We start from the raw sequence: 13451 nt of genomic DNA on the forward strand, positions 1-13451 counted from the left end.
CGCAGTGACGGCAGACTGGTTCAGCTGTTATCTGCTGCTTTCCCATCAGGCCTTGCGGGAGCCTCTCTCGGGGACATTTCTGATGGCTATCGCCACGACGACCGTCGTGACAATAAGGGGCCTTCTCTTATGACCAGCTTCCTGTTGCTATCGGCCTGAAGCCTCCTGCAATATTGCACTCCGAGGGGAGAATTCACAAAAGAATGGACGGCACCGTGAACCGCACATCGCTTGCAACCACGATCTGCACCGTCTCTTGGTCCGAATTGCGCTCATGACATTACGGCTTAAACATGCACATACAGTTTTCGCTGCCGAGCACCAGATGTAAGCCACGCAATCCTTTTGAGGATTGTCCCCTCAGTGGTTGCAGATGGGTTGCGTGGTATGCATCGTGACGATTTGAGGATCAGGATAATAACTAAGCAACATTCGTTCCGCTAGTGGCTGAATATGTACGCATGCGTGTAGAGCTTGATCGCTTGTTTTCATTTGATTGGCTCCGCAAGGGCAGAGCTAAGATCTCTGTCCTCTGAGCATTTGAGACGTGAAAGTCTTTGAGGTCTATCCCCTCCCGCTATGTAACACTTCAGAGACAGCAAAAAAAAACTAGATTAATTTGATTAATCTGTGACCCAGAAACACGGCAAAAAACTGCGAGTCGAGGAGGAATTATTGACAGTCTGGGCTGGGAGGGCGATGAGGGTTCAGAGGGTTCAAAGGGTTCGGGGAGGTTTCACTCCGGCGGCTGAATATAAAGAGACTTCAGCTTACATGAGTATCGCCCGACGGTCCCTGCTAACGTCTGGTCGTCCAAGAATGGACCTCCTCTCTTCTGTAGTCAAAATCTGATAGACAGCTGTGATTGACGGCTGCTCTGAGCCAATCACTGCAACGCTGTCCTGCAAGGCCCGCAGTTCAGACCCTCTCTGCGCAGGCAGCAATTGCGTAACATGTGATGCCTCAATACAACATGTGTTTACAACATTAATTTGTCTGATCGTAATCTATGTTTTTACATCAGAGGCAGATTGACAAATCCACGCTGATTGGTTGAAGGTGGCGATGTTGTAATGTGGTGATCTTTTAGTTTGGCTTGTGGCTCCACCCTACTGAATGGGAAATGACACAATAAGTGAACTCCACTGTTACCCGTCGCCCGAGAGAAGATCAATAATGGATAAATCAATAAGACATTATTGTCACATGCAACACCAGCTTTGAGGTTTAAATGTCATCGAACCACTGGGGAGTTTTTTTTTTTTTTTAAATGAAAATCTCACATGCAACACTTCTGAATACAATATTTGTCATCTGTGGATGCATCCATAAATAAGTAAAATCCTAATGGGCTGCAAGAAAATAGTTTTAAAAAAACCATGATGATTTACAACCCACACAAGCCACCCACACATGAAAACACAAAGGAACGCTCAAAATATCAGACATCAGAGTAGAAAATCACGTAGGCTGGACTCACTCTGTTCAGCAAGTCAATTTCCTCCCTCAGCTTCCCGATGAGGTCGTCTTTGTCCTCGTTGGATTTCAGCAACCGGTCGTTCTCTTGACGCTCTCTGGCCAGCTCCTGAAAACACACACACACACACACACACATTAGCCACATGAAGGCAAAGCTCACAATTTATCTGATGATCTTTGTTCTCACCCAGCAGCAACCTCCCGTTCTGAAAAGTAAAGCCAATGCGGAAGTTTCTTACATTTGCATTGTATCTTCTATCGGGGTGACTGACTTATTGTATACAAGTCTATGGGAAAATCACTCTACTTCTTAATTGTTTTATTCCCCAAGTAAACATTGAAAACATCATTGTATGGTCTCAAACGCTAGTTTCAAGTCTTCTTCAATACAGCATGAAGTTCATGAAGAGTCAAATAGACGATGGCCATGCTTTAGGGCGGGCCTACCAGAGTCGTAGACAGCCTCTCTAATATGTAATCACTCCTCCGCAGACCAACTATGGTAACATATGTTCACTGGTTGCAAAGAAATCGATGGCGACAGTCAAAATCCAAGATGGTTGACGACCAAAATGCCAAACTTCAAGGCCTTAAGACTTCAGTATAAAAACCAATGAGTGACGTCACGACGGCCATCTCCCCCTTACATACAGTCTATGGTTCTAACCATCACCCACGAGCTTCGGGTGATCATTGAAAAGATATGATTGCAGATGAAAGCTGGGGTTTTTTTCGTGGTTCGAAAGTGTCGATTGTGCACGCCTAAAGGCAAGAGAATATCTTGTGAATATATTTTCCAAATGGCCACACTCAATGGTGTCAGTATCTGAAAGTAACACATTATTGGCAGACACAGCTCTGAAGTTAAATTAAAAGTCTAAATTCTCAAGTTTGATCTATACAACTGCTTTAAAAGAGTGTAATTGCTGCTCCTTCGCATCAAGAAGACCCAGTAGAGGTGGTTTGGCCATTTGATTCGGATGACCTCTTCAACGCTTGACTGTGGCGTTATGAAATATCCTGTATGGATTAAACTGTGTATCCCATCTGGCCAGAGAAAGCCTGGAGGAACAACAGAAAGTAGAAACAACTTTACTGTTTGGTTGTTTTATTGAATGGGATTTATCCCTAAATCAAAGATAATTGTATCCTAAGGGAGACAATAAAAGTAACCATACTACTGTGCCAACGCTACAACTGCAAGCTGTATCCAAGATTTGACAATATTCAGGCCTGCGTATTAATCTGTTGGCACGTTAAGCTTCCATTAAACCTTTTACTTCCAAAAGCATGAAGTTTTATAAGGCGTTAAAACATTTGTGGCATGACAGTTTGAATCAAATATATAATTTTTCCGATTTCAACATATTCTTCTGTCATAATCAACATAACAGATTGTCGGTGAACAATACATCAATAGTTCCTTTTTTTTTAACTTGGGCTTTTGTGTTTCTTTCATACGTTACTTGGTTACCGGCCAGTTGCAACAACTACAGTTAAATACAGATATTGTTTCACACACACACACACACACACACACACACACACACACACACACACACACACACACACACACACACACACACACACACACACACACACACACACACACACACACACACACACACACACACACACACACACACACACACACACACACACACACACACACACACACACACACACACACACACACAGACACAGACACACAGAGTCTTTGTAGGTTTTAACAAGCTCACAAGTTGAAACTGCTGTTTGTCCTTATGACCGAAATGAAGATCACACCAGAATTTCCACTTCCCAGAAAAGCATGGAAATGGTTTCCATAGAAACCAATCAGGCAGGTACAGTAGAAGAAGCATTAACTCACCGATGTCTCGTACTCTTTTTTTCACAGATATTGTAATGCAGGCCAAGCCCCCATAAGTGGAGAAAGGTGTCATTGTTTAGACACTACTTGGCTTTGGAGAACATGTATTTCTGTGAGATATATAAATGGATATATATTTATTGAGATCCAACATATACATCTCTGTATTTGTGAGGCTTTCAAGTGATATTTGTTGCAGACTCAGAGTTTTACCTGCCAGAAATGTCATGTGAACAGACTTTTGACATACACGCCTCCTCCTTTAGAGACGGTGCACACAAATAAGTGTGTGAAATGGGATTGTGTAAGTGCTACTAGTCATTCAACCGAGAGGTCAAAGCAGTACTTACTTTAAAAACCTTTTAATCCAAAAAGCTGCCCGAGTGACATTTGATTCCGAGTTGAGTTTCCACAGTGGCGGCGTGGAAGTGTTGAGTGTCTGATAGGGACGGTGTGGGAGGAAAAGACGGATCTGCACTGTAAAAGGTCATCGCTGCACCGAGGAGGATTTATGCCGGCGCCGAGCCGAAGTTTCCAGCCAGAATGTCAGAACACGGGCGGCCGCCCAAAAAGGACTCCAAGTGCAAACGCATCTGACCAGAGTGCAGCTAAAGAGTTGTAGATGGAAGCTTCCACAACTCGGAGAGCACTGAGAACGTTGAGAGGACGTTACATTTATCATGGCGGTTGGGGTTGATTTAGATTCACACACACACACACACACACACGCACGTTTTACTACTTTGCTGCCGATCAGCAAGAGATGGTTATAGCATGTATTATTTACCCAATACATTTTCGCCGTTTAAAGTTGAGATTTAAGAGGTCCTGGTAAGAATTAATTATGAAGTAAGCTGTTTCTCACCGCTTCCAGGCTTCATGATAAGATAATCTAATCTCTTCTTGGCATCAGCTCCGTAGTGACAAATGGTATTGATCCAACTCTTAGCAAGAAAATGTCGAACTATTCCTTTAAAGCACTATTTAACTGGCTTGTGTTTCCACTGGCGGAGTATTGATTCATATTAGCAGTGACTGTAACCAACGGTAATACGAACGACCGGGTCGGAAGACGTACCCTCTCCAGCTCCTCCATCCTTTTCTCCAAACTCCCTTCATCTCTGCCGTGACGGTTGTGTCGCTGTCTGCTGTTGCCACCCACCTCTTCCTCAGATCCTGCGGAGCTGTAACAAACACACAAAAACATGAATACAATACAGAATACAACTCTAACACTCAAGTTTTCTACACATAAAAAAGAAGGATTTTGCGCAAATTTCCACTGTTCAAAGTGTCCAACAGTGTGTTCACACTGGGGCTGCTTGAAGGTATGAATCACACTCACACACACACACACACACACACAGTATTAAACTTCAATGGGATGAAACATCCATCATCAAAAGGACAGGTGAGAATATCTTCTGCGTTTGCCCTTTCAATTAGCCGTGCATTATTAACAACCCCTCCGCCTTTTATTCCATTAATGGAGAAAAGGCCGTCGAGGTTTTGCAACTTTGGTGCAAAAAGGATTCCGATTAAGATAACATTTACATATTATAGGCTCAAGAATGGCAGTGGGAACATGTGCGTCACTGTCCTTAAGCTGATGAGGGAAAAAAGAAATGGGTTTGCATGCAGCTCCAGCAAAACATTAACCTCATCTCCTCTTCATCTTCTTGTTGCTTAGAGACAGATTCCGGGAAATCCGGGGAACAATATTCACGTGCACTTTATTTTCTTACTGACCTCGTTTCGATAATTATCGACGAGGAAACTTGGAACGAGTTGCTGGCTCTGCACCCCCCACCCCAACCCGACTACAACGTATCCCCGGCAGGAACAGATTGTGCCAGGTTTGTACAAAATCTCCCTGGGAATCAAATTATTCTGCGTACGACTGCAGGCTTCACTGAACTGTCTGAAATGGGCTGTCTGCATATTTCTACAGCTGAAACAGACAGGAAAGCTGCTGGCAAGACAAAAGACAAATAGAACTGTTTGTACCATCTGCACTGTGTTTAGGGTCTGCCAAATGTAATGTTTCCAGCACTTTACAAAAGTACTTTTATCTCACGAGTCAAACATTTGTTGGCTACTATATGAATGCTCTGAATGTCCTATATAGAAAGAAAAAAAAAAAACAACAATTTATGTGCTATGGAAATATTTCCAAATAAGAAATTGTGTCTTTGGCAAGTGCTGCATAGCTTTATTATTCATTTAAAGTTAATTATTCCAGAAAGCAAACCATTGCCTTTGATCAATCGGGAGTCCTCGTTACCCGTGTACGGCAAAATAAAGTGCATTTCGTTTGTCTCTCTCATTGTCGTCATTACAAAGCGTGACAACGAACACGTGGCCGAAGAAAGAGATCTCACACACACACACACACACACACACACACACACACACACACACACACACACACACACACACACACACACACACACACACACACACACACACACACACACACACACACACACACACACACACACACACACACACACACACACACACACACACACACACACACACACACACACACACACACACACACACACACACACACACACACACACACACACACACACACACACACAGCGGGTGTTGACGCTAAGCCTAAACATCCATGGCCTCGATACTAAATATCACACCGTGGCCCATTAGCACCCTGCAGCTCGAGGTCTGGGGGAGAGAGGCTGAGCCAATCACGCGCTCTCGGGAGGCCTCGGCAGGGGGGGAAGGCGGGAGCACAGGCAGGAGAGCCTCAAACAAGTATAACCACGTCTGTCAAAAAAATAAACTACACTGGAAACCACAACACACTGTAATCAACCATCTGATTAAAGCGCCGCAATTCCCCGAAATAGCACGAAAACGTCAAGACATTCAGAGTCCTTTTGAGCTCGAAGTTTAAAACAAGCTAGGGAGCATTGTGATTGCCTCCTAACGGCTCTCAACATGGCGATGCCTCGTAGCTAACCTCGCTCACAGTGCAAACTACGGCAACTGTGGCGATAGAGCTAACAGCCATAATCATTTAAAAAGTGTTTTTCATTGACAAAGAAAATAATGACGCGAAGATCATTTACATAATAATGATCTCACTCCGCAATTGCAATATTAGTCAAAAATAATCCCAATTAAATACCTTTTCATAAACTCATGACTTCTAGCGACGCTCGATACTCGTCTTTGAATGTGAGACTCGTTATATAAAACGTGAAACATCGTGCGTCTGGGCTGCGTAAAAGCAAACTTTTCAACGTTACGCAATGAGTATTTGTGGAGAGCGCCACCGAACTGAGCAGGAGATGAATGGCTGACAGAGAGAGAGAGAGAGAGAGAGAGAGTAATTTATAGGGAGACGTGCATCTATAAAGTTGCTGCCCAGCCCACCTGGCGGGTTGCAGAACTGTGTGGCCGAGCCAGCTGATGAGAGCAGCAGCCATGATTACATGGCCAGATTGAATGTCAGCTGGTGAACTTGGCGGTTGGGATTGGCAACAACGTCGCAATTTGGTTGCAAATAAAAAAGCAAAAATAAAAAACACACAGTGGACCCCACACACAGATGTTGACTGTGTTCCAGGCTGCACTCGTGATGCTGAATCTGGTCAATAAGTACAGTTTTCTTCAAGAGCTACACAATTGACTATTATTTTATAAATATTGTAATGCGATGGAAGCAGATGAAAGAAGAGTTATTTTTACCAAAATGTTATTGATCTCCGCCAAAAAAAAAAAGAAGAAGAAAAAAACTATCGACCATAAATTTAATGAAATGAAAAGAAAAACCTTGTGCCCGGGAGGTGTCGGCACAAACATCAATCTCTTTTGGAGGTTGTTTGAGAAGAAGAAGAAAAGTTTGAAAACCCCTCATCAAACGCAATCTCGCAGAGCAATCTCGACCGAAGTGAACCACGCATTTTATAAACGTTTCAAAGCAAACTATTTACTTTCAACACAGCAGTGTCATCAACAGTCATCTTTCTTGAGCCGTCAAAAAGCAGGAAAAGAGCAGCAGTGAGGATCATCTCAGAGGGAACCTGCTCTCGTAGTTAATGACTCAAAGTGCCGTTTCTCAATCCCGGCCGCTGGCCCTTCTCTCGACACTTTGCAGGTGAACTCCCCTCTCGGGGTCAGGATAATAAAACGATTCTCACCTCTTGTGGCGGCCGCTCCCAGATCTGGGGGTTTCCTGAAACAAACCAAAAAAAAGGAAGAGATCATCTTCAGTCCACAAACAATAACAGAATGTTTTTAATGGAAAAGTGCCGTTCAATTTCAGAAAAAGCAGTAGATATCGGAATTAATTTTGAGGTATCCTTTGTTGTGTTCAGCTGCCCTGGGTGGTGTTGGTTCACCATAAAAAGGAGAAGGAAAAAAACAACACAAAACCATCTACAGGACAAGAGAAATTCATCAGGAGCAACATTTATAAAAAGCCTTTAGGTTGTGTGTGAACGTTTGTGAGCTGATGTATAGATGAGCTCTGTTCCATTTAATAGTTCAGCAGGAGCTCGGTAGCCCCAAGACGAAGAACGAAGAAGGCAATCTTGTTTTGCAACATGTGGAGGTGCATGTTCATCTTCTTTTTTTCCCCATTATTGTATGATCTGAAGGTTGTTTAGATCTATACAGCAGTGATGCTCCAATAAAACCGCCTTCGGTAAAGAAAGCGTTTCCCCTGGAAAAATGAGGCGTGTCAGATGAATGTGCATCACCTCCTTCCTAAGGTCTTGTGCAGTGAAGGCTCCCGGGTTTCATTGAGGAGCCGTGGCTCTGCTGCAATCCGTCAGGCACAACGTGGCTTTAGTATGGTGAGGGGTGGGGACACGGCGTGCCCGACTCTCAGCCCGCACTGGCCTCTCTCCGTCTCGGGTGACATGTCATCCATTACCCGGGGATGAAATCCCAACCGTCAAACCTCTCAGGCTCAAGCCGGGATGGATTTAGTAAGATGGAGGACAGTGAGAGGGCAGTCTGCTGCAGCAGCAGGTCAAGACACTAAATAATACATCATCTGCGCACAAGACCCGGTTCAAGAAACACCTGGTTTTAGGAGCGCTTTGATGAAATTTGTTCTCGAGACTGACATTTGAGGATTTGGTGTAATCCAACAGCTGCCACAGCCGGACTTGAAAAGCCAGTTGTGTAGACGTTAAAATATATTTGACAAAATGGTTTTTTTTAATCAGGAATTCAGTCGAAGGCGGACAGATGGTGCTACTCGTCATGTGTGCCGAGTTGGTGTTGTTGGAGAAGAAGAACCAGACTGTGCACACTGGGATCAAAGATGGATGGATTTGGAAATACTTAGTTTATTAAACGTCCGTTTAAATTTCCCGTCGTTTTATTAAGATTGCTTGTTTTGTCTGATTTGAGAAGATCCTGATTTCACGTTGATTGATAATTCTGTTGATCCAGTCTGCGTTTCAGTACTCCCACATCCCCCGTCCCAGAGTAAATGATGAATTAACGGGATACCAAATCAGTCGTCTAAAGACGAGACAGAAAAGGAGGAAGAAAGACTATATATTGGTCGATATGTGATGGATACAGCAGCTGTAAACCTCAGAGCGTCCAGTCAATACAGATCCCAGTGTAGTAACAGAAAATGCTGTCTATATGTAAATGTGTGTTTACGCTCTGGCCTCGACAGTCAAGTGTAACTTGAATATACAATTGACCTGGAAAGCCAGTCTGCTGGTCAAGAACACGGTCCGCTTCCTGACTACGTAGGAAACTACCGTTTGGTTTCACATTTCCCAAAAAAACGTTAATACATCCGTTTTATAAGATCCAGAATGAGCAAGTTCCATATTCAGAGTCCGTTTGTCTTCTGAGGAGTTCTTTAAATTATACTTTACAGCGAAAGCAGAAGGCTTTCACCCGCTGCACCTGAGCATGAGAACTTATCGAGTGAAACTGAAGGTTTAAGCTCGCAGTGTCAAACTCATTGTAATTGTATGCGGCAGCTTGCGGGCCATCATTCCTTCCATCAGTGAGGAACTACTAAAGGCTCAACACCGGCATCTCTCTGTCTGGAACGTGAATCTGCGAGACAAGGTCAGCGTAATTCATGTGCGGCTTCGTCACTCCGCACGAGCAACTTTCTTTATCACGCTTGAGCTGCGCCGACAGCTCCCATAAGCCCGACTGCAGCGCTACTAAGAACACAGACAAATATCAACAATAAAACAAGTACTTCATCACTTGAACCCGAGAAGAATGCGACCTAATGTGCATTTCTTTGTGTACGAGGGGATCGAACGCATTCGAATGTCTCGCGGACATTTATGGCTCGACGTGAACTATGATTTTATGCAGAACTCGGTAGAGGAAAGCCATTGAATATGATATTTGCCTTGACAGCGCATGCAGCGCTCAGAGCATTTCTCTGTACAAAGCCGATGAAGATCCCGATTTTACAGGAGGCGTCCAGTAAGGGTGAGAGAGATGCTCTTTAAATAAGCACACATGATTGACGTAATGATAATTTATAATAAGCAGACCAGGAAAACTAGGCTACTGGAAAGTACCTACCCTGGGAGAGATCACTGGCAAGGAGAGGGAGACTATTTGACGTGTCACTCTATTGCAGTTTTTTTTTTAAATTTAGATGCTAACCCCACCTGTCTCAGTCTTTGATGTCGGCTAGAGAAATAGATGTCAAAATATCAACATCCATCCAGGGCTGAAGATGAAAAACAGCCCTAACCTGCGAACGCTGTAAACAGCTGCAGAAACACTCGCCCTGTTTTGACTGCTACAGCTGTTGTCATGCCTGTAATATAAAAAATAAAAAAACAGGCTGCCTAATGTGCAACAGACTGTTTCAAATAGTATCTGAATAAAGTTTGATTAGATCTGGTTCGCTGTGAAAATGTTTTTCGGTTCCTCACCAACTACCTAAACTATTTTTGCAGCTAGAAGTCCCGTCGAGGATAAATATTGGTGCGGTTCAGTTGGCTTATACGACAGCAATCCTTTAAAATCTTGAATCAACAGAAGTGTGAGTGTGATCAAATATTGTTTCAGGCAACGAGATGAAATGCGCTTTTTGCACAGAGGCTCCAGGTTGGAAACGCCATGCGATGGGGAGCGAACAGCTTCCGCCCCGCTCGCGCATGACGCTCTGGTCTGAAAGGTGCAAATTAGGCTCCTCAAATAGCGCTGGATGCCGTAAGTGTTTCCCATTTGAGAGAGAGAGGCAGAACATGTGCTCTGTTGTGGACCTGGCGTCATATTTTAAATGCAGATGATCCCGAGGAATGTTCCAGATGGTTCTGACGGCTGGATCACTGGAACAGGTTTTCTTGTAGGACTTAAGAGGGCTGGTAACAAGGACCACATGCCTGCAGAGGGCCTCTCACACCGGCACATATCGGAGACAGAGAGCACACACACACACACACACACACACACACACACTCTATCTAGAAGCAGATCTAAATGGAGCACAGGTCCCCAGAAAAAAAAGAAATATGGAAAAAGGAAAATAATCCAAGATCCTTCCAGGAGTTTCCATCAAGTCCTGTTAACATCCTCCGAGACCAGCGGGAGGCTGTTCACAAAGTTTTTTAAAATTAAAAATAAGCTTTTAGTCCAGATATCTTGATACCAGCTCAACCTGGCTGGACGCTATATATCATAACGGGCCTGACGTGGCAATTGCTTGTCTCCCGTTGATAAATGAGGCCCGAGGGGAGCGGCACATTTTTTTGGGGATGCTCCATCTTTACAGATGTCTTACTGACAGCTCCGCAGTAAATCCACTGACCACACTGGAGTCCTCCGACTCTTTATTTCCCCCAGTACGCCTCTTCCTGAGCAGGCTGGCACAGCGGAATATATGAATGTCAGTTTCGTACGAGTAACAGAGAGACATCTAATGGTTAGTTTCTGCATCAACACATCTGGTCCCCGTTAGGCCTCGTGCTGTGAACTTTAGCAAGAATAGATTCAGCAGGCATGAAGACACGGTCGGTTTTAAAGGATGGGAATCGCTCGTTATAGATGAACCGGTAGAAGCTGCAGCACACGGATTGTCTTGAAAGGCTTGTTGTTTACGTGTAGTCTACCTCATGTAAATAGGGAAAATACTCCTGCTTTTCATTACCACGGGGGCTACGTTTCAGCAGGTGCTGTCTCAATCTTCTTGTTAGTGTGGTGTTTGTGTACATATCTCATACACAACTCCTTTCGTGTAAACAGCCTCAGACGGGTCCAGCCCAAAAAACAAATAAGCCTGCTGATGCATTACAGCCGACCCATCTGGAACGCAGCTCTCAGCCACATCCACAAGGGTTGTCACTCTGTGGGGCAGCCATGTGAGATTTGTATTTATTTATTATTTCTTTCAAATAGCAATTTTCATGTAAATCAGATGATGTTTTACAGAAATACAATCGGAGCGCTTTCCGTCATTACACAGATGGATGTTTTTCATATCCTGCGTGTGCTTCATTTCTCATTGAAAATCCCTCTGTGTATTTGATGTAAACACTGCTGCACTACTGAATGTGAACGACTAGACATAATAAAAAGACTCAAATTACGAGCTTGTCATTTCTGATTTGATTTCCCGTTTTATGATTTATGTCAGTTACCTGGAGGAAGAGCAGACTGCCTGTGCACAGATTAACTTTTATCAAATGAGCACAATGTTGCGCGTTAAGATTAAAAGACTTATTTTGAAGTTAACAGTACCTGACTCACACCTTGTACACAAAGCAGATCCAAAGCCCCGGCTTTCAAACGAAGTTTGATGAACGTGGCTTTGAACCTCGTGCTGCACAGAATCTATACTTTAATTGATATAACGCTCATCTTGATACAAACAAAATACATATCTGTAAAGTCACAGGAACATTTGTACGTTCAACCAGCTTGACGTAGAAGAAAATTACACCGCCAAAGAAAAAAGTTTTTAAAAAAGACCTGTGAGAAACCGTGTCTCCAAGTAGCTTTCACAGGATTTCAGAGCGATTCTTACTCCTTATAACCGATTTCGCAGTGATGACGAAATGCCGAAACACCTTTTGGGTTTTGAGTCACTGCAGCTTTTTTTTTTCTTTTTTTTTTTTAAAGCAAACTCGGCTCCTGAGCTCTCTGGGTGTCTCCCTGAGCAACAGTGCCTCTGTTTGGCAGCACCGATGTATCAATCTGAATCATATTCTGCTCGAAAAGCAGAGCATCACACGAGTGGATGGGACACAGACACATCCAGTCTTTTTTGGATGCTGGCAGCCTGTTTCTTTTTGGGGCTATGAATGACCTCTTATAACACGTATGTGTATATTGAATCTTCACTGAATTGAAGTGGAGGCTGAAATATCAAGAGAAACAACCAATATGTAGTAAGGAAATGTGCGCCTCCTTCCTCCTCCCGTCATGTTGTGTCTTACCACGAAGTGGCCGATGGCGGGGTCAGCTGTCATGGCCTCGTTCTGGAAAGTGTTGGCCTGCACCAGCTCCTCCTCCTCCTTCCGGTCCTTCTCCACCGCGTCGTCGTCGTCCAGCTCATCCAGGCTCTGCGAGAAGAGGAAGACAACGATAGATCAGATCAGCTCGGATCGGCCTCGGGGGGTGGAGCGAGAGCCGCCGCAAAGGATGCGATTACGTGAACAAGAAATCGGGTTACGGGGAGACTCTTTGACACAATTCAATGATCAAAACAATCGTCGGCAATCGTTTGTGAAATGGGACAAAGCCAATATTTGTTGTGCAGGAAAATCCCTCGTATGAAACACGCACATAGGTACGGCTTGTCAGTAATCTAATTTCCCTACGAACTAGTGCATAATGGATTTAAGATTGCTTTCTTTCCTCGCCTCGTATTGCAAACTGTTATTTTTCAAAAGAAATTGAAAAAGGATGGATTACGGCCACTGATACCGTCATGAATTGCGTACCACTCCTGATTAACAAATGCTAATAAAGATACAACTGCGCAAAAAAAACGACCAAAAAGGTTCCAATAGCACTTAATATATGCATATTAAGTCATTTAAATGTGTGCAAATAGCGCAGATGCACTGAGATGCTATCTGCCTGTTCCCATTTGTGCAGATTTTGGGGTCGCAAATGC

The 13451-nt window shown here is 43.8% G+C and overlaps 1 protein-coding gene across 1 annotated transcript in view; it reads right to left on the bottom strand.

Annotated features, from left to right (window-relative positions):
• The window catches only part of pawr (PRKC, apoptosis, WT1, regulator), a 50959-nt gene that overhangs the window by 1157 nt on the left and 36351 nt on the right, over positions 1-13451 (bottom strand). Inside the window, 4 exon segments of the mRNA XM_034526750.1 lie at positions 1481-1585; positions 4428-4533; positions 7522-7556; positions 12769-12894. Coding sequence (XP_034382641.1) covers positions 1481-1585; positions 4428-4533; positions 7522-7556; positions 12769-12894 — 372 coding nt within the window.

Source organism: Cyclopterus lumpus, chromosome 23 (genome assembly GCF_009769545.1).
Source record: "Cyclopterus lumpus isolate fCycLum1 chromosome 23, fCycLum1.pri, whole genome shotgun sequence".
Classification (NCBI taxonomy): domain Eukaryota; kingdom Metazoa; phylum Chordata; class Actinopteri; order Perciformes; family Cyclopteridae; genus Cyclopterus; species Cyclopterus lumpus.